This window comes from Peromyscus maniculatus, chromosome 9, assembly GCF_049852395.1.
Source record: "Peromyscus maniculatus bairdii isolate BWxNUB_F1_BW_parent chromosome 9, HU_Pman_BW_mat_3.1, whole genome shotgun sequence".
Lineage (NCBI taxonomy): Eukaryota > Metazoa > Chordata > Mammalia > Rodentia > Cricetidae > Peromyscus > Peromyscus maniculatus.
The window spans coordinates 84,488,153-84,506,249 of record NC_134860.1 but is presented as its reverse complement, the minus strand read 5'-3'; the positions used below and the strand labels follow the sequence as shown (position 1 = coordinate 84,506,249).

The 18,097-nt window shown below is 37.0% G+C and overlaps 1 protein-coding gene across 4 annotated transcripts in view; it reads left to right on the top strand.

Annotated features, from left to right (window-relative positions):
• Window positions 1-18,097, top strand: part of Diaph3 (diaphanous related formin 3) — a 482,159-nt gene that overhangs the window by 301,081 nt on the left and 162,981 nt on the right. For all 4 annotated transcript variants that reach the window (XM_076545449.1, XM_076545448.1, XM_076545447.1 and 1 more), the window contains 2 exons: window positions 5,302-5,427; window positions 11,726-11,889. In XM_076545449.1, the coding sequence (XP_076401564.1) occupies window positions 5,302-5,427; window positions 11,726-11,889 (290 nt within the window). The remainder of the gene's footprint in view (window positions 1-5,301; window positions 5,428-11,725; window positions 11,890-18,097) is intronic.

The following is an 18,097-nucleotide window of genomic DNA, read 5'->3' as shown; positions in this document are numbered from 1 at the left end:
TTAAATTACTCTTTAGTGTTACACACTGAATGGCTCCAAGCATTAGATTGTATGTTATTAGCCTGGAATTTACACACTGCTTTTTCTCTTCCAAATGTATTTTGGTCCTTACTTAAAAGCTAGCGGTGAGAGGTTGGTCAATTACATTTAAATTCAGTTAACCACAGTGTACAAGTAATGTAATGAGCGAGTACAGATGAAGCAGAAGAAACGGCTTAGTAGGATTACTGTCTGTAGGGTGGCCACACGAGCATCATTTTAAGGGATAGTTTGCTTCTTCTTGCTCTTGGCCTTCAATGTGCCCCCAAACACTGCTAATGTTTTGCTCCGGAGCACACTGACTTTCTTTAGACCGATGTCTCAATGTCCTGTTGACCTGCAAAGTATTAGTATTGTTGAACTCCATGACTTCCTTACTGTTTCTTAAGTGTTGGCATCACTCATTTCTAACTTTAAGCTTTATAATTTCTTATTCACTTCTACAAATAAGAAAAACATAATACAAAATGGGCTTTATTCTATGTTAGTAGATTTGATCTCTTATGAAATGTCAGTGAGGTAACAATTTGAGGTGAGATATTCTGTTTTTACTGATGTTGAAATAGAATGTAAGAGAATTTGTTCCACATCATAAGTAAGCAAGCTGGTTAGAGAAGCCTTCTGTTCACTGGGGAGTAGTGTTCTGAAGTATTAACTATGTGAGTTGAGGATGAGTACTTTAACATTCCCTCCCCCCAATCCTCTAGGGAGCGAAAGGAGAGGCTATGGAGCATGAGATAGTCATTAATGGGCAGTGATTTAATTACCATTGCCTTGTAATAACACTCCAGGAAAGACTGAAGCAAAGAGTCTAAGGGAGCTTCCAGGTCTGTGGGCCCCCAGATGTTCTGGGAGGGTGGCATGCCCAAAGAGCAGGGAACTCTGCCCAGTCTCCTGTCCTCTGGGGTGGGCTTCTCCTTACCTAGGTTGTTCCTGTGTCATGTCCGTTTTAATAACACTGCCACTATAAGGACTGCACTTTCCCAAGCTCATGAGCCATCCTAATGAACTCTGGAACTTTAGGGAAGGGCCTGGAAAGATTCTAAAATTTCCAGCCAGTTCAGAGGTATGGATGGCTGCCTAGACTTGAAATTGGCATCTGAAATGAAGATTGTCTTATGGGTTTGAATCTGTGTTCTGAGTATGCCACTAACTTTCTATAATTAGTGTTAGCCTAACATTGAATTGTGGGAAATCCGCTTGTAAAAAAAAAATGAAGAGACATAGTTAGTGTTGGAAAAGTCTCTATCTGGTACAAGAAAACGACTACAGCTTAAGCACTAGCAGCCCCACCGTAACAACATCCGCTGTGCTCTCCCTCAGCACTTGTCTCATTTTCCTAGTTGTTTACTCAGACTCACGCTTGTTGACTTCCAGGATGGGGAACCATTTTCTCTATACGTTCTTTAGAACATTTACAGGGGTTCGGAAACATTTATACTTACTGAAACTATCGAACCCCTTATTAAACAAAGGTTCTAAACCACGTAAACACATTTTATTAAGTAAATATGTGTTCAGCCAAGCTTCAGGCTGAGCATCTGTTTTGAGCTACCAGTTAAACATATTTCCCAACATTTCCCTTGTGTCTTGATTTATGAGGGTCCTCAGACTCATATATGTTGTTTCCCTAGATTTTTCCCTAATATACTATTTTGAGTATGTTTTTATTCAGTGGTAGGATACTATTTTGTGTTTCTTTTTAAAAAAATCACATTGCACTTTTTAGTTGTTTGTGCTTTTATTGCACACTAAGCCTCGCTTTCCTTGTTTTGTAAACTGGGAACACTAATGAGACCTAGATTATGATGTTTTTTTGAGTATTAATGGAGAACAAGACAGATCAGGCATACATCACTATTTAGCAAGGGCTACTATTGTCATTGGTACTGTTTTTATTATAGTGACTACTGCAGTGATTACTATTTTATTGCAGTAGTAATAATGAACTTTCAAAATGGAATCCATAGCACAAACTGGTATAGGATTTCAAACCTTACTGAGCACTTACTTAGTTAATGAAAAATATTTGTTGTTCTTTATAATCTTTACATAATAGTATTTTCCATATAAAAATTTTAAAAGTATAAAAACTATGTAAGTTTACTCTAGTCCCACTCGGCCCCGTGGTACCTCAACTACTTATAAAATAATCACTCAGAGGCTTAATGTTATTTATAAACTGTATTGCCTGTGACAGGCCTCTTGCTAGATCTTATATTTTAAATTAACCCGTTTATATTAATCTATGTTTTGCTACGTGTTCCATGGCTTTACCAATCTGCTGGCATGTTGTTCCTTGGGTGGCAGGTTGGAGTCTCTCCTACTTCACCTTTCTCTTTCCTGTCTCTCTCCTTGGATTTCCTGTCTGCCTCTAAGCTGCCTTGCAATAGGCCAAAGTGGCTTATTTATTAACCAGTAGGAACAATATATATTCACAGCGTACAGAAAGACATCCCCCAGCAAGACTACTGAACCACTAGTGAGATTTCTTTGAGAAATTACTAATGAGATATTAGAAGAGGGATCAAATGGAGTAGGAGAACAAAATGTATCTGTAATTGGAGTTTTTCTCTGGTCCCGCCAGGCCCCTGCATTCCTATGGCCCGCTTATAAAATAATCATTCAGAAGCTTATATTAATTAAAACTGCTCAGCCATTAGCTCAGGCCTACCACTGACTAGCTCTTACATTTAAACTTAGTCCATTTCTGTTCATTTATATGTTACCACATTTTCCTTGGCTTTACCTGTGTGCCATTACATGCTGCTTCCTGGACGGCAGGCTGGAGTCTCCTTACTCAGCCTTCCTCTTCCCAGAATTCTCCTTGTCTGCTTATCCCACCTATACTTCCTGCCAATCAGCATTTTATTAAATCAATGTACAAAAGCATTATCCCACAGCATGTATCTTTTATGTAATTCAGAGAGAGCACTTAGAAAGTAGCAAAATAACCACTTGGAAGTAAGAAAAGTAAATGAAGCATTATAGATCTGATCAAATAAAAGCCATGGTTGTGGATACTTGATAAGCAGACATAAGATGATACATTGTAGCCTTTTTTTCCTTGGACCACCAGCTCCCAAATAATGACTCAGAGACTTCTTATTAAGTATGAAAACTTGGCCTTTGTTTATGATTGTTCCCAACTAGCTCTTAAAACTTCAATTAACCCATTTATGTTATTTTGTTTTATGCCACATGGCTTGTTACCTCTTCTCACTACAATATGTTCTACTTCCTTTGAATCAGGCTGCTGAATCCCAGAATCTCAGGTTCTTCCTTTGAGTTGCTTTCTTTCCATTGAAGGTCTTCATATCCTTTCCTGTCTAGCTATTGGACATTCAGCTCGTTATTGAACCAATCAGAAGGTGACTTAGGCTGGTGAGGTAAAACAGACACATCTTCACACAGTGTGATCAAATATCCTGCAACAATATATTATCAAGACAGTGTATAGCAACATGCTGGCAAAGAGAATTAACTAGAATCAATTAGTACATTAACTGCTGTCATAGTGGAAGCATTTCATGCAACCCATTGTCTGGTACTGTATCATTATTTTTAATTTGGTATGTAAAACTAAACATACAGCCTCCTGTAAACTAAGCATGTACTGTGTCTCTGGGATATATAATCTTAGCCCTTACCTCATTTTGAAAAAACTCTATAGGATATATACCAGAAAAGAAGAAAATCCTTTAGGAAAATGCTTGTGAATATAAATTGAGAATGGCTTCACCATGGTATGAGCCAAAGGCTATAGTATCATCATTCTTTTGACAACTATTACATGTAACTCAGTCTTTGACTCAGTAATTGTTATATCTAACAATTAGGTTGTTAATTAACATAAAAGTATATGTTACGATTTTGTTAAAAAGCCGTTGATGTGACTATTGTTTTGTATATAACTATATAAAAATACCACAAACACCCCTTTATGTTCTTATACATCATTTTTTCAGGTGGTGGTGTGGGATTTGAGACAGGGTTTCACTGTGTAACACTTCTAGTTGTCCTGGAACTCACTTTGTAGACCAGGCTAGCCTCGAGCTTAGAGATCCACCTGCCTTTCTTTTTTCCTGTTGGCATTCTTTGTACCAAGAAGGTAAACTATAATTGTTGGGTTTGTTGTTGTTTTTTCTTAAACCAGGTTCCATTTTCCTGGTCCTTTAGGTCATCTCACTGAGTGTGTCGACACTTATAGGTAAAACTGTAATCATTCCTCACAACTAATTCAAAGTTAGAAAAATACTTAGAATTTTTATATTCATGTAAGAACAATTTTATATAATTCACATCTATAAGATTTTTTATTAAAATTTATCTAAACCTAAAGCAAATAAATATCCATAAAGGTGTTTTAAGGCCACTGTGTCTATTTTATGTAATAGTAACTTCTTACCTTAGTCATGTAAAAGTGACTGACTCTGCAGAGACTTGAGAATTTTTAATGCTTATTGTTTGCTGCAAGGTCAGCTCATTCTGCCTATGCCTCAGTACTCTTGGTAATTATGCGCCATTCATGTGTATTGTGAGAACAGATTTAATTCAAAGATGGAGTCTGTTAGTAATTAAATAATAAACATTGTTAGTGCTTAGTTCCTGGTAAAGAGTCTCTGTCATCTTAAATGTCCTCCCTTACCTGTCCTTCCATTGAGAGATTAGTTTCACCAATAGATACTTTTACCACATCCTTCCCAACTAATCACAGTTCTTTCAAGAGATATCTTGGAAAATATAACAATTGTATTTGAGTTCAGCATTTCAAATGACGGCCTTCCTTTGCCCTTATCTCACTAGATAATTTTGTTCTATTTGTAGTAGTTAATATGTCTACTTTTAAACAATTATTTCTTTTCTTTTTTTTTTTTTTTTTTTTTTTTCGAGACAGGGTTTCTCTGTGTAGCTTTGCGCCTTTCCTGGAACTCACTTGGTAGCCCAGGCTGGCCTCGAACTCACAGAGATCTGCCTGGCTCTGGCTCCCGAGAGCTGGGATTAAAGGTGTGTGCCACCACCGCCCAGCCTCATTAAACAATTATTTCTTAAGTGGCATTGGCTTATGTAGGAACTTCTTTGGTTTATTTTCTCTCTGGATTTAAAATTCAAAAGGGTATAGATTAAATTTGATGAAATTGAATGTTTTAGGATAAATTTTCTTACAATGTTTTTTTTTACAAATATTTTGTTGCTAGATTGTTTTACCTTTTATATATTATAATTTTGTCCTTTCAAGGCATTTAATATGCTCTCTTTTAGTCTCTGTAGAAATGCTGGAAAAGAATTTGAAGCAGATGGGAAGGCAGCTTCAACAGCTTGAGAAGGATTTGGAAACCTTTCCCCCTCCCGAGGACTTGCATGACAAGTTTTTGATAAAGATGTCCATATCCTTTTGATATCTAAATAAGTCTGTAGTCAACTGGATTGACAATTTTTTTTAGTGTTCTAAGTGTGTTTGTATAACTAAAGTAAATTACATAGTGACAATTTATTAAAGGTTTAACTTTTATCTTTCAGGTAAATTAACCAAGGTGTATTTTATCATGAATAATGCACGAAGGATTTCTACTTTTTGTTTTTCATCTTCTTGAATAATAGAATCTTTTTTTCATCGTGTTCCTTCTGTTTGCCTTATTCTGTCTGATAAAGAATATTAAAACTTAGTTTGAGGAAGTTTGAATCTAATGTGATTTAGCTACCTTTGGACTATTTCGGGAACCAGGTATAGACTATAAAATCCTAGCATGACTAACAAGCTCAAGGGTTGATATGCATTAGAAATTAACTCTGACTCCACAGAGTGTATCCTTTAGACACACTCTGTCATTCCAAAATTTAAAAAAAGCTTGTTACAATTACTGCTTATATGTGCTTTCTCCCAACTCAAAATGAAATTGAAAACAATGTATGTAAATTAATAGCGTGATGCTTGTGTCTCATTGATTTACAGTTTGCTCTGTATTCACTTATCTTTGTTATCGATAACTTTGTAGCTTAGTCTTTAATTAGTGAAGTAATGAACTTCTTTATTTCCTGAAGCTAAAGTTAAGTTGCTTTGCAGACCACAGTATGAAATCGGTAATGGATATCTTTTCCATTGTAATGAAATATTGTGATAATGCATTATTAAAATCCCATATGGATATCTGAATTCTATATGAAAGGACAACCAAGTTCTAGAATGAGAACTTAAAAATAGCCTTCCGTAATATTTTATACTGATGTACTTGAAATAAAATGACTTCCTCATTCTGCTTCTCCCTTGAGATTTAGTGAATCAGAAAATTATTTTTTGGTTTGTCATAGACTTTATTATATGTGCTTTCAGCTTAATTGTGAATTAGTTCAATTTTATCTTCCTTCTCTATCTCTGTCAGGAAATATAAAAATGCACTCAGTAGCAATCAGTTCAGGATAATGTGTTTGTTTCCTCTCACATCTTATGTCCTACCCAGCTTCCTTTTAAAGGGGTTGTCTCTGTTACTAGACTTACTAAGGATTTCTTTTTGTTTTTAGACTAAAGATTAAGTAAATATCTATCAGAAGAATAGATTTGAGTGAACCTTTCAACTGACAAATTAGTTATATTTTTATAATTATTCTTGGATTTGTTTCTCAATCATTTTATCAGGTTAACAAATGCACATGTGACTTTCTTTTTTAATCTATAAGCATTGTTAACTGAACTTGTTCGGTTTTGTTCCCCATAGATATAAAACTCATCTTAAAAAAGATTTTGTTCAAAGGTAGCTTCTCGTCATACACTGTGAGTAGCTAATTAGGAAGCTTGGGTTTCTCAAACTAGCATGAATTCCTAAGCTTGCAGTAAAATCCTGCTCAGCAGACAGTCTCAGGACATAGCCCTACCCGTATTCATATGACACAAGTTCTGAATGATGTTGATTTCCTGTAAGGTGTGCAGCTCATAAAACGCAGCCAGCAGGAAATCAGAAGCAGGAAGGATGAGGCTTTGCTGGAAACAGTTTTTCATTATGAGTAAAATTACACTCCATGGACAGGAGAGCTACTATATCCTGTCGCTAAATATCACAACCTAGAAGCCTCTAATGAACTGATTAGCATTCATGTGTCTCTTGGAAGTCAGATATATGAACAGTTGGTGCACTCTGCTATTGACAAAGCTTATAATCATAAATATTCTTTGCCAAGATTCAACTGCATTCGTTTGCTTTTCATCTTAGTTAGACATACTAGTTTTGAAGTAATTAAATTCATTCATTGCAAGACTTTGTTTACTTTAATTAGGACTGACAAGTCAGATTTTGAATATTAAATGCATTTATACAGATCTTATTAAAATGGCAAATTGTGAGCTTCCTGGATCTCAGAAAATAGAAGGGTTTAGAAGCAAAAATGCACAATGAATAAAAACATACTAACTGAAGGTTGTTATTAGTACTCAAACTTTGTTTATGTATTATGTTGAAAAGCATATGAATTGAAGTACATATCAAGAACTTTGTTCTACAACCAATTCTGGAAGAATATTGTATATCATTTAGTTTGTTAAAAATGCATCTTTACAAGTAAATATTCATTTTAAACAATTATTCAATAAAATATTAAATAATCTGTTAATTAAAGTGTTTTAAAGAAACAGATAACTTTTGTTATATGAGATTTCACTAATGGCATTCATTCAGACCATGTTCTTCTTCTTCCAGCACATTCTCGCCTGTTGTGTCTGCGTTCTCCCCACAAAAATGTTTGGGGTTCATCATTAAAATGCATGTATAGTTATTTCATGTCATTACCCTTCTCATATTATTTCCCACTTTCTAAGCCTAACCAGAATGATAATGAATTGAATAGCTTCACAGTAAACATTTATCTAAAAAATGTAAAACATAAATTTAAGGTATGCTCACCTGCTGGTATATGGAAGGTGTGTGAAGTGTACTTTGTTATCACCGAGAAATATGAGAAAATGCCAGGGTTCATGGCATACTGTGTCTGTTCCTTTCTTGGTCTTAAATTCTGCAGCCTTTCTTCTTGTCAAAAAACTAACAAGTAGACCATAGAGCATGCCCTTCTCTTCCCTACCTCCTCCTCCTCCTAGTCTCTTAAGAAAAATTAATTTACTAGACATTTGTATATTTTTGTATTGAGCACAAATTGTGTACCACATTTCATGATACTTTCCCATATTGTATTTTTTAATGTCATCATCAAAATTTTACTTTATTTTTATTTCATTTCATTGAGTTCTGCAAGATAGCATGTCTAGGAATTTCTGAAATTACAGAGTAGATGTTTAAACTGGACCTGTAAATTCACCAAATGACTTATGTCTACAATACTCAACATCGTTGGGAGCACATTTTGTAGGAAACGCATCTAAAAACTCTTTTGGGGGTGAGAGGGACAGCATCAAAGAAGTCACACTACAAAGTACAACTTCATCGTGGGTGAAAGAAGTGCTCTGCCCTGAATAAGCCAGCTGAAGGATGAGAAGTTGGCTCATTGAGGAGCTGGCTTTTGTTTTCTTGAATTTCTCCTTTGTGGTCTCTGTGTTATTTTTATTTTTTGTTTTTGTTTTTACTTTTCTCACTTATTCGTAATGCCTTTTAAAGACTTGTGTTAAATATCCCACTACTGAATCTTTGAATCCTCCAGTATACATTGACCTGATTCCACTGGCATTGGTCTTCTCTGCTCTTACAGGTAGTGACCTAGTTCTTTCAGCCAGCCTCTTTTCAACCTGTCTCTCCTCCCTTCTCTCCTCAGTTAGCCTCTGTCTTGCTGTGTAACAAAAGAAACCTTCATTTGTCTCATGTTAATTATTATGGGAAGTTCTCGCCTTTTTTTACTGATCTGTTTCCACATTGTGTAATGTATGTTTCATGACCACAGAACCTTAGCTTATGTTGTTAAATACTGTTTTGTTTAGTATCTAGAGGTGCAGTGAACTTGTGACTGTTTTTTGAAACAGTTGGCTAGATCTTGGGTTCTATAGAGGTCTTGTCAAATATGTTAGATATATGGATCTCACTGAAGTTGATCATTGAACATTATGTTAATGGAAAGATGATTATATTAATGGAAAGGTTGTGCTCCCCCCCCCCCCCCCCGCACCCGCCGTGCATGGCACACACACACATACACACTCAAACACATACGCACTTGCGTGCATAAGCAGAACTATGTGCACATGGAAGCTAGAGGTTAGTTTCTGGTATCTCTTCAGTCACTCTCTAGCTTATGCTTTTGGGACAGGGTCTCTGGCTAAACCTAGAACTTACCCATATAGCCAGGTTGGTTAGCCAGTGAGCTACAGGTGCGTACCTGTTTCTTCTTCTCAGTTCTGGGATTATAGATCTCTGCCCCTGCACCTGACGTGTACGTGGGTCTGGGGATTCCCACACAAGTCCTCATGCTTGCACAGTAGGCACTTTATTCAGTTGAGCTGTGTCCCCAGCTCTTGGCAGCAGTGTGTTTCCAATGGTGGCAACGTAATAGTTGTCTGTGAAATACTGTGACTGTATCCGGAGAGGAAGTTGGGCAGTCGACAGTAGTGGTAGACAATGGCTACAGTACCAAGTTGTACTTTAGCTACCTAGCTCTAGTGGTTTTGAGATTATGTGAATACAGATCTGCATCTCATTCATCTCCAAAATAGTACAATTACAGTGATTCAAGCTGAAACATTTGAGGTAGATGTAACATGTCACTGTCACTCATTTTACATTCATTTTTATCAAAAGCTTATTTTGTTGTATGTCTCCTATGTTTTGCTGAACATTTGTAGAACTTGATTCTGGTAAAACTGATACAGCCCTATCTCCTACTTATGTGTTCATTTACTTTTTTTTTTTTTTTTTTTTTTTTTTGAGACAAATTCACACTGAAACCCAGGCTAGCCTCACATCCATAGTAGTAATCGTGTCTCAGCCCACCAAGAGCTGAGATTACAGGGGGAGCCAGGATGCCCCAGGCTTTCACCTTTTGTTCTAGTGGGATTTAAGAGTTGGCACAAGGACATCTAGTTTTGGTTTTTCTTTTAGAAGATGATAATTATTCTTTCACTGTCCCTTAAAAGAGGAGACCCTCACCACTGAAGTAGTATGCCTTACTCATGTAACCAGTTATCCCACTCTATCAGACAGTTGTTTCAAGCATCTAAGGGTTGATTTGGCTATTTCCAAAATTGACTTAGTTTAATCATAGCTGACTTTACTATTATTTTGTGTAATTCACGTTATTCAAAGCTCCACTTCATTTCCTTTTGGAGTAAATTGTGTTATACATAATAATGATAAAAAAATTAACTTAAAACTCCCCTGGCTGTTAGGACAAAACCATGTCATTTCTGTAGCTCTGGTTCTTCGTCATCCTTTCCATTCTGTCTTTCAATATAATTGTTTTCTAAGTATATGCTGATGCACTTTGGATGTTTCCCCACTTATGGTTCTTACTTCAAAATCTACAACGTGGCATGGCTTTATTTTAAACTGTTTAACAAATGGATTCTTGACGATCTTGGGAGAAAATTAGTAATATTTGTGCAGTGCCGATGGTTCAAACTCAGAACCTTATAAGCAATTCTAGGGACAGGAAAGGAAAAATACAGAATCACCCAGAGACCTTTGCCAAGCATTTCTTCTTAAATTGTTACATTATATCTCAGCATTGTGTTCAAGTACATGCATGTGTGCAGTTTTGTGAATAACATGCCCTGACGTCTCACCGGATACATTTTGAGGAAACCCTCCCCACCAGCCTTGCCTGTGGTCTGTTTAGGAAACATCTGTTATTACCGGTGACTCACCATTCTCATATTAACTACAGCGTCTTTCGGAATGGTATGATTTATAGTGTCAGAAATTGTTGTGAGAATAATTCCATATATTTTTCTCCACCTTTGCCTAATGTGTTTTATGTGTGCAAGCATAAATTTTAATCAGACGTAGAAGAAAGTATATAGAAATTTTTTAGAAAAGAATTTAAAGCATCAATTTTCCTGCATAATGAATTTATTAATATACTTCTACAACCATCTTGGTTTTAGAATCTTTAGTTTAAATTGAGTAAATGGACAGTAACAATACCAGTTGTTTATATATATTCCCAACTGCCTGATCACTTTTCTTGACAAGTTGCTAAAACTATCTGCTCTCGATAACTGTATGAGAAGGTGACGTTATACTTCCAATTTTACAGTTAAGGCAGTCAAGGCAGTGAGATGAAGGCCTTGTCTACAAACACACCACCCATGGGAACTGTGGATTGACCTTAAGTTGTTAATTCACTTTTTTTTTTTTTTTGGTGCTCATATTCTTTATTTCAGTATATTCTATTTGCTCATTCCTAACTGATGAACTAGAATCTCTTATTTCACAAGTTGTGTGGTATAGATTACTATTATGGCAGATCAGAAAAAAATTCTTGAACTATGAAAGACAAATACTCAGTACATTAGTATTTATTTGGATATTTGCCAAAGTTAACTTGAAATTCTTTTACCGTTTTTTTGTTTGTTTGTTTTGGTTTTTGTTTTTTCGTTTCTCTGTGCCATAGAGATTCTTCTTAGCCATGCTCAGTTTGGGAGCTGTATTAATGGTAACTAAAAATTAGAATAAAATATAGAGGTAGAAAAGTTTTTGTTTTATCTTATAGATCATCACTTTGTAACTTTCAAAAATCCTTAACTGAAATATATACAGCTTTGTTAGCAGCGCAAAAGAGCAATACGAAACACTCTCCAAGCTGCTCAATAGCATGACACAGTTGTACCAGAGTACAATGGAATACTACGCTGTTGACATGAAGAAGGTTTCTGTGGAGGATTTTTTTAATGACTTGAATAACTTCAGAACGACATTCATGGTATGGGAAGTTTTTCTCTTGTTTTCTGAAAAGTCTCCTTGTCGTACTTTCTTGCCCGTTCTTTCTGGTATTGTGTTATTTAATTCTGTTCTCATTTTTCTTTGCAGTAAAACCTACCTTTTCTCTAGTGTTGTATGTTAGCTTTGAATTTTTCAAATTTTAAATCTGTTGAAAAATACGTAGTTCTCTTTGGGACCTTTTTAAACATGAAACTGTAATCAGAAATTTTGATTGAAAAAGTGACAAATTGTGATGGTTTCCATAAAGGCCCCCTCCAGGCTGATTACAGGGCGCGTCTAGAGTAAGTTTTTGGCTAAGAATTTGCTTCTTTATGCTTAAGATCAATTTGTATTTTTGTGGTATAATTTTACCAATTTCCATGCAGCTCCTGCGAAGCTTTTCTCCCCTCCTTTCTTAATGCATTGTACAATAAGCTCCCTGCCATTTCCCTTTGAGTGGGTTTTACATTCCTACCGTTTGCCTCAGACACTTTAATAGGGAGGTCAGGTCTTTGAGGTAGAATCCTTTCATTTAGGTATTAAAAAGATCTTTTGAAAAGTATTAGCTGATTAGATGGGGGAAAAAAAAACCACACAAATATTAAAGTGAGAAGGTATTGTTGCCTCCCTTGGGAGACAGGGGATACAGTACAGCAAGGAAAAATTATTATTCTTAATAAATGGGGAAGTCATTTCTATATTTCAGCAAATGTTTGTGAGGATTAAAAAGTTTTGAAGTATAAAGAAAGAGAAGATTGGATTTAAAGAGCTGCTTTTTTAATCTCAGGAAAACTTTATTGCTAACTTTTTTGGACAGTTATAATTACTTACAAATGATTTGATTAGCTTTTAGTACAAGCCTTCCATTTAAAAGGAAAGCAACAACATGCACATTTGCTAACACTTCTTGTTCTTTTTTCTCCAAAAATTCAATTTAAATTGTCTTAATTATTGGATATGTATTTAGTCTGTCTTATGGTGTGTGTGTGTGTGTGTGTGTGTGTGTGTGTGTGTGTGTGTGTGTGTGTGTGTGTGTGTGTGGAGAGAGAGAGAGAGAGAGAGAGAGAGAGAGAGAGAGAGAGAGAGAGAGAGAGAGACTTTCTTTGTAATAAATTGTTTAGAATCATCTAATGACTCATGAGGCACCATGCTTAGTGGAAATAAACCGTAAAATGTTGGCAGTTTGAGAGAGGTAGTCTTGGATTCCAGAGTGACATCACTATTGTTTTACTTACAATGATCAATTCTGGACATAAATGATCAAGGTTTGTTTTGTATTATGTATTTGTATTTGTACCAGATCCTTGGTCCAGACCTCCTGCTGAGCTGGTGGGTTCCCATGGAGTGCTTTCTCTAATTCAGGCCACTCTGTCTTCCATGCTCAGGGCTGAAGTACTGTTCCTTCTAGTCTTAGTTAGCTGCCTCATTGCACTCACCCTCCTGCTCTTCTTTCCCAGGATTTCCTTCCTCTCCTAAGGTTTGGGTCTGTCTTGTCACCCTTGTGTGTCTAGTACAATGTAGTGTTAAAATTAGTAAATGTTTGGAATCATGTGATCAATGGATGCTGTGCTTTAACAACCAAAGCATTCATAGTCAACCATTTGCCACATTCCATCTTCACTTATTTAAACTTCCCCACAACCAGATGTTTAAACTTCAGTGCCCTTTTTAAAGATAAGACAAAGTCATAAAGAAATCTGATTGGCTCGTCATTGTGCAGCTGGCAAGGAGCCAGTATGCTGACCTAGTTTGCCTGGCTCCTGATTCTGTACCATGTAGACCTGAATTGCATGAACTACTACACTTGTGGCATCTAGAACACTTTCAAGTGGAACTAAATTCAAACTAAAAATCATGACCAGTTTCACTTATAGTAATTTAATGTGCAATCAATTTATCTGAAATGTTTATATTTTAGAACTATCTTTGCTTTTGAACTGAAGCTGTTAAAAGCTATGTAGTCAATTCCTTTGACCAACTCACCTCGTTTCTCCTAAGTATTACTGCAGTCTTAACTAAGTTCTCTAGATTTTCCTCTTCAAGTTTATTCTTCTGTTTTATAAGAGCTTTGTTACAGTAGTTAAAGAGGCAACATCTGTTCCAGATTGCTGCCACAAACCATGTAGACCAAGAGGGGAAATTTTCAAGATCTTGTAGCCTCTGTGAAGAAAGCTGTTCATTTGACAGAACTTGAACTCACCCTGCTTACACGAGAGTTAAGGCTTTGTTGATGTACTTTCCTTCCACAAGGCTCTGTGCTTACTGGGCATCAGTGTATTTAGAGCTACTCATCCAGCTTCTCCAGAAATAGGATTAAGGAAGGGAACAGTGTAGTTTTGTGAAACCTTATTTTTGTTAGCATCGTCACCAGCAGGAAACCCAAGCACACAGCAGTGGTTGAGCACTAGCTTCTTTCTGGACCCTGAGGACTGCATGGATGCACGAACACTCTAGCTCTCCCTTAGTCTTCACAGTGTCTTGTGAGGTGCAGCTTTGCAAGTAGAAGAGACTGGGTGGAGGAGCCCAGGGTTCTTGTAAAAGAGCTTCAAGGTTGAGAGGAACTACAGTTGAACTGATGCTTGCCTACTTGCAGTTCCTGCACTTCGACTTTTTAAGAAATTGTTTTTTAGCCGGGCGGTGGTGGCGCACGCCTTTAATCCCAGCACTCGGGAGGCAGAGCCAGGCGGATCTCTGTGAGTTCGAGGCCAGCCTGGGCTACCAAGTGAGTTCCAGGAAAGGCGCAAAGCTACACAGAGAAACCCTGTCTCGAAAACCAAAAACAAAAACAAAAACAAAAACAAGAAATTGTTTTTTAATTGTGTGTCAGGTGTAGGGGAGGTGTATGCCGTGGAACTTGTATAGAGGTCAGAGGACAACTTGAGAGTTAGTTCTCTGCTTCCAACATATGGATCCTGAGACTGGAACTCAGGTCCTCTTGCTTGGCAGCATGCAAGCCTCTACCTGCTGGAGCCTGTTCACTTCCTAACTCTTGCATTTTTAATGGTTTAAAGCACCCTGCTGTTCAGTTTGCAGCAAGTTAGAGATAATGACTTTTTAGGGCCGGCCTCCTCCTCCTCCTCCTCCTCCTCCTCCTCCTCCTCCTCCTCCTCCTCCTCCTTCTTCCTTCTTCTTCTTCTTCTTCTTCTCCTCCTCCTCCTCCTCTTCCTCCTCCTCCTTCTTCCTTCTTCTTCTCCTCCTCCCTCTTCCTTCTTCCTCTTCCTCTTCCTCCTCCCTCTTCCTTCTTCCTCTTCCTTTTCCTCCTTTTTCTTCTCATTCTTGCTCTTCCTCCTCCCTTTCCTTCTTCTTCCTCCTGCCCTTCCTCCTCCTCATTTTCCTCCTTCTTCCTCTCCTTCCTCTCCTTCTTTCTCCTTTCTTCTTTTTTTAAAGACACCTAGTAAATATTAGCACACAGCATACTTTATTACTTTGCACTTTTCAGAGTTGTTTTACTATCAAAATATAAAATGTTCTCTTTAAACTTTGAGACAGTTAACGTAAGCCTGGCTGTGATGGGGAGAAAATCAAGGTGGTAAGTGGGTGGTAAATCTGTGCCCTCCTGTGGTCCCTTTCTGTGTCTTGGGACCCTTTCAAGCATAAAGTTACAATTGGAGGTGTTGATTGGAATTGTTGACTGCAGACTGTCAGCTCTCTGCTATTTGGTGCTCTGCTAGGCATTAAGCTTCCACGGAGTGCTACTCATGCCCCTATTACTGCAGTGCTTTATAACAACTCATCAGTTCACGCTTGTGAGTTGTTTTAGGTTCACTCTTCATGAGCATCTGCCTGTTGCTAATAGATAATCTCATGCTTTGAAAGGGGTCGTACGCATTCAGTGTGTTATTTTTGTTGGATCCTGCTACTGTCCTCATATCCTTCTTTATCTTAGCCAGCAGCAAAGACATGTCCATGCTAACCTTTGAATTTAAACCTAATTTTCTTTTCTACCCTTATCAGTGTAACCTTGAAGTGTAATGTGTGCTCCGGCCTCACTTTGTATCCTAGAAGAGGTCTGTGCCCTGGTTTCCTCACAAATAGGACGATAACGGTAGTTCTGAGCAGACGCTAGCATCTGAGTATCATATGTTGAGTTGTAGGTGTTAGTGACCGTAACTTGCAAGTTATTTAACCTTACCAAGCCTCTGTTACCTGGCAGTAACTACATGTAGTGGGGGTAATTACTGAGTGCACATAAAGCCTTACAACGAGCTAGCTGTGTGCAAAGGACAGGGTACAATAATCTTCTTTCTGTTTTCTTCATAACATTATCAGGATTTTAAGTGTCCCACCCACCCCCCTTTTTGTTCTCCATACAGAATCCTGTGAGCAGAGTAGACACCCAGCTGTATTTAGCTGTCATCAGATTATTTCTATGAGTTATTACTTAGCTTTCTCCAATTAAGATTTGACATTCATCTTTCTGCAAACATTAACTTAGTTGGTTTTTGTTTATCTAGTTGATATATGTATAGTGAACAAATACCAGAGCAAGAATAACACCCATAATCTTATTATATCTGATGTTCAAATCTAATTTTTTTCTACTTAATTCTCAGTCTAAGTGAGTAACTTTTATCCCATCTTCTATTACTCCATCATCATTTACAGTGAGAAGGTATTTGCTGTAAAAATTCTTTTGGCAAGGAGAACAGTTAGAATACAACATGTTTTGGCAAATCATTTAAATCATACAAATTTGATGATTGTCAGCTCAGAATACCATTTGTGCTGACTGCTGTGTGAACCAGCTAGACAGTAGCAGGAGGGCAAAGCACTTAATGTGTCCTGAATGCACCTTAAAGCTTGTAGATTGATATGTTTTATGTTGTCAAAGGTAAAAATATGTACAAGTCTTATGGTGGGGTGTTGAGCCAGCTACTGTAATTATAATAGGAAGCATTTTCAACCCTGCATATTTTGGTGGGCTTACAATTTCAACATTGTATTTGGAGGCTTTTCACATAGGGCTTCTGTCTTCATTAGCACCTTTGTTATTCTGAGATCATACTTGGAACTCTAAGGCTTCCCACATAAGAAAAAAATATTCTGTTTTTTCCCCTTCTCCACATCCTTTGGTGTCTTTTTTTATTTAAGCAATGTGATCAATCCTAATTGCTTGGTTTTTTGACTTTGCAACTTTGAAAATATTTGTGATTTCCTAATCATTATTCTTTTAAAATTTTCAAAATGAAACATTCCTATTGTAATTCACTTGAACTTCCTCTTTGTTGATAAGATTCGCTCTTACTTTGCATTGCTCAGTGAGATAATACATGTATTTGAAAGACTGGTTCTATACTTTTAAATAGCTGGTAGTTTGTATTTGCCTTTTGGTTATGTTGCTCAATGAAATAGAAAAACAAAAATTAATGGCTGGATCATTTTTAATAACAAAAACAACAGCTACATATATTAGCACATACTAACCCATGAAACTGAAGAAATTACATTATAAACCAGCAAAGTGCAGACAGAAATGCATGGAATAACATTATATTCATACCTCAAATGTAATCCTCTCTTGCACTTCAAACACATACTCAGACACAGACATAGAAAACAGTAGCGGGGGGCGGGGGGGGGGGGGATTGAAAAAGGTCATTTGTCCTAGAGTCTGACTTTTATATGTTAAACATAACAAGTTTCACATGGAACAGATGAGTTGGCAGTTTGTTGTTTGCCTAAAACAGGGCATTAACTCAGCAAACTGCTACCCTATCACCTGCCTACTCCCAGCACTGTATGGATACCATTCTATCCATTGATTTGTCAGTGTTTAACTTTATAATTGAGAAATAAAAAGAACATTATAGCACTTCAAGGAAAGAAAACACAATGTGGAGAATCAAATTATGTTTGGAAAGAAACTTACAACTGTATCTTGCTTGGTTAAAGACCCACTGTACTAGTTGAAGTATTTTATTTACCTCAGAGCTTTGCAGACCAACCAGTCTGTAGCAAAGTGATGAGGGTAGTAATGTTACCCTTTGGCTAACAAGTGCTTTGTTTACCTCTCTGAGAAGACTTTCGAGAAGAGAGGAACTGGAGGAGAAATGGGTTAATCATGAGCAGCTGCATAGCCATTGGGCTATTTTAGATATCCCATTAGGGCATATTTGTCCATTATCATATTGTACCTGCACGTAACGGTTGGTATTAAGTTCAGTTGCTGAATTGTTTCTTGGCAGAGCGGAGTGTGTGACGTTCACCCA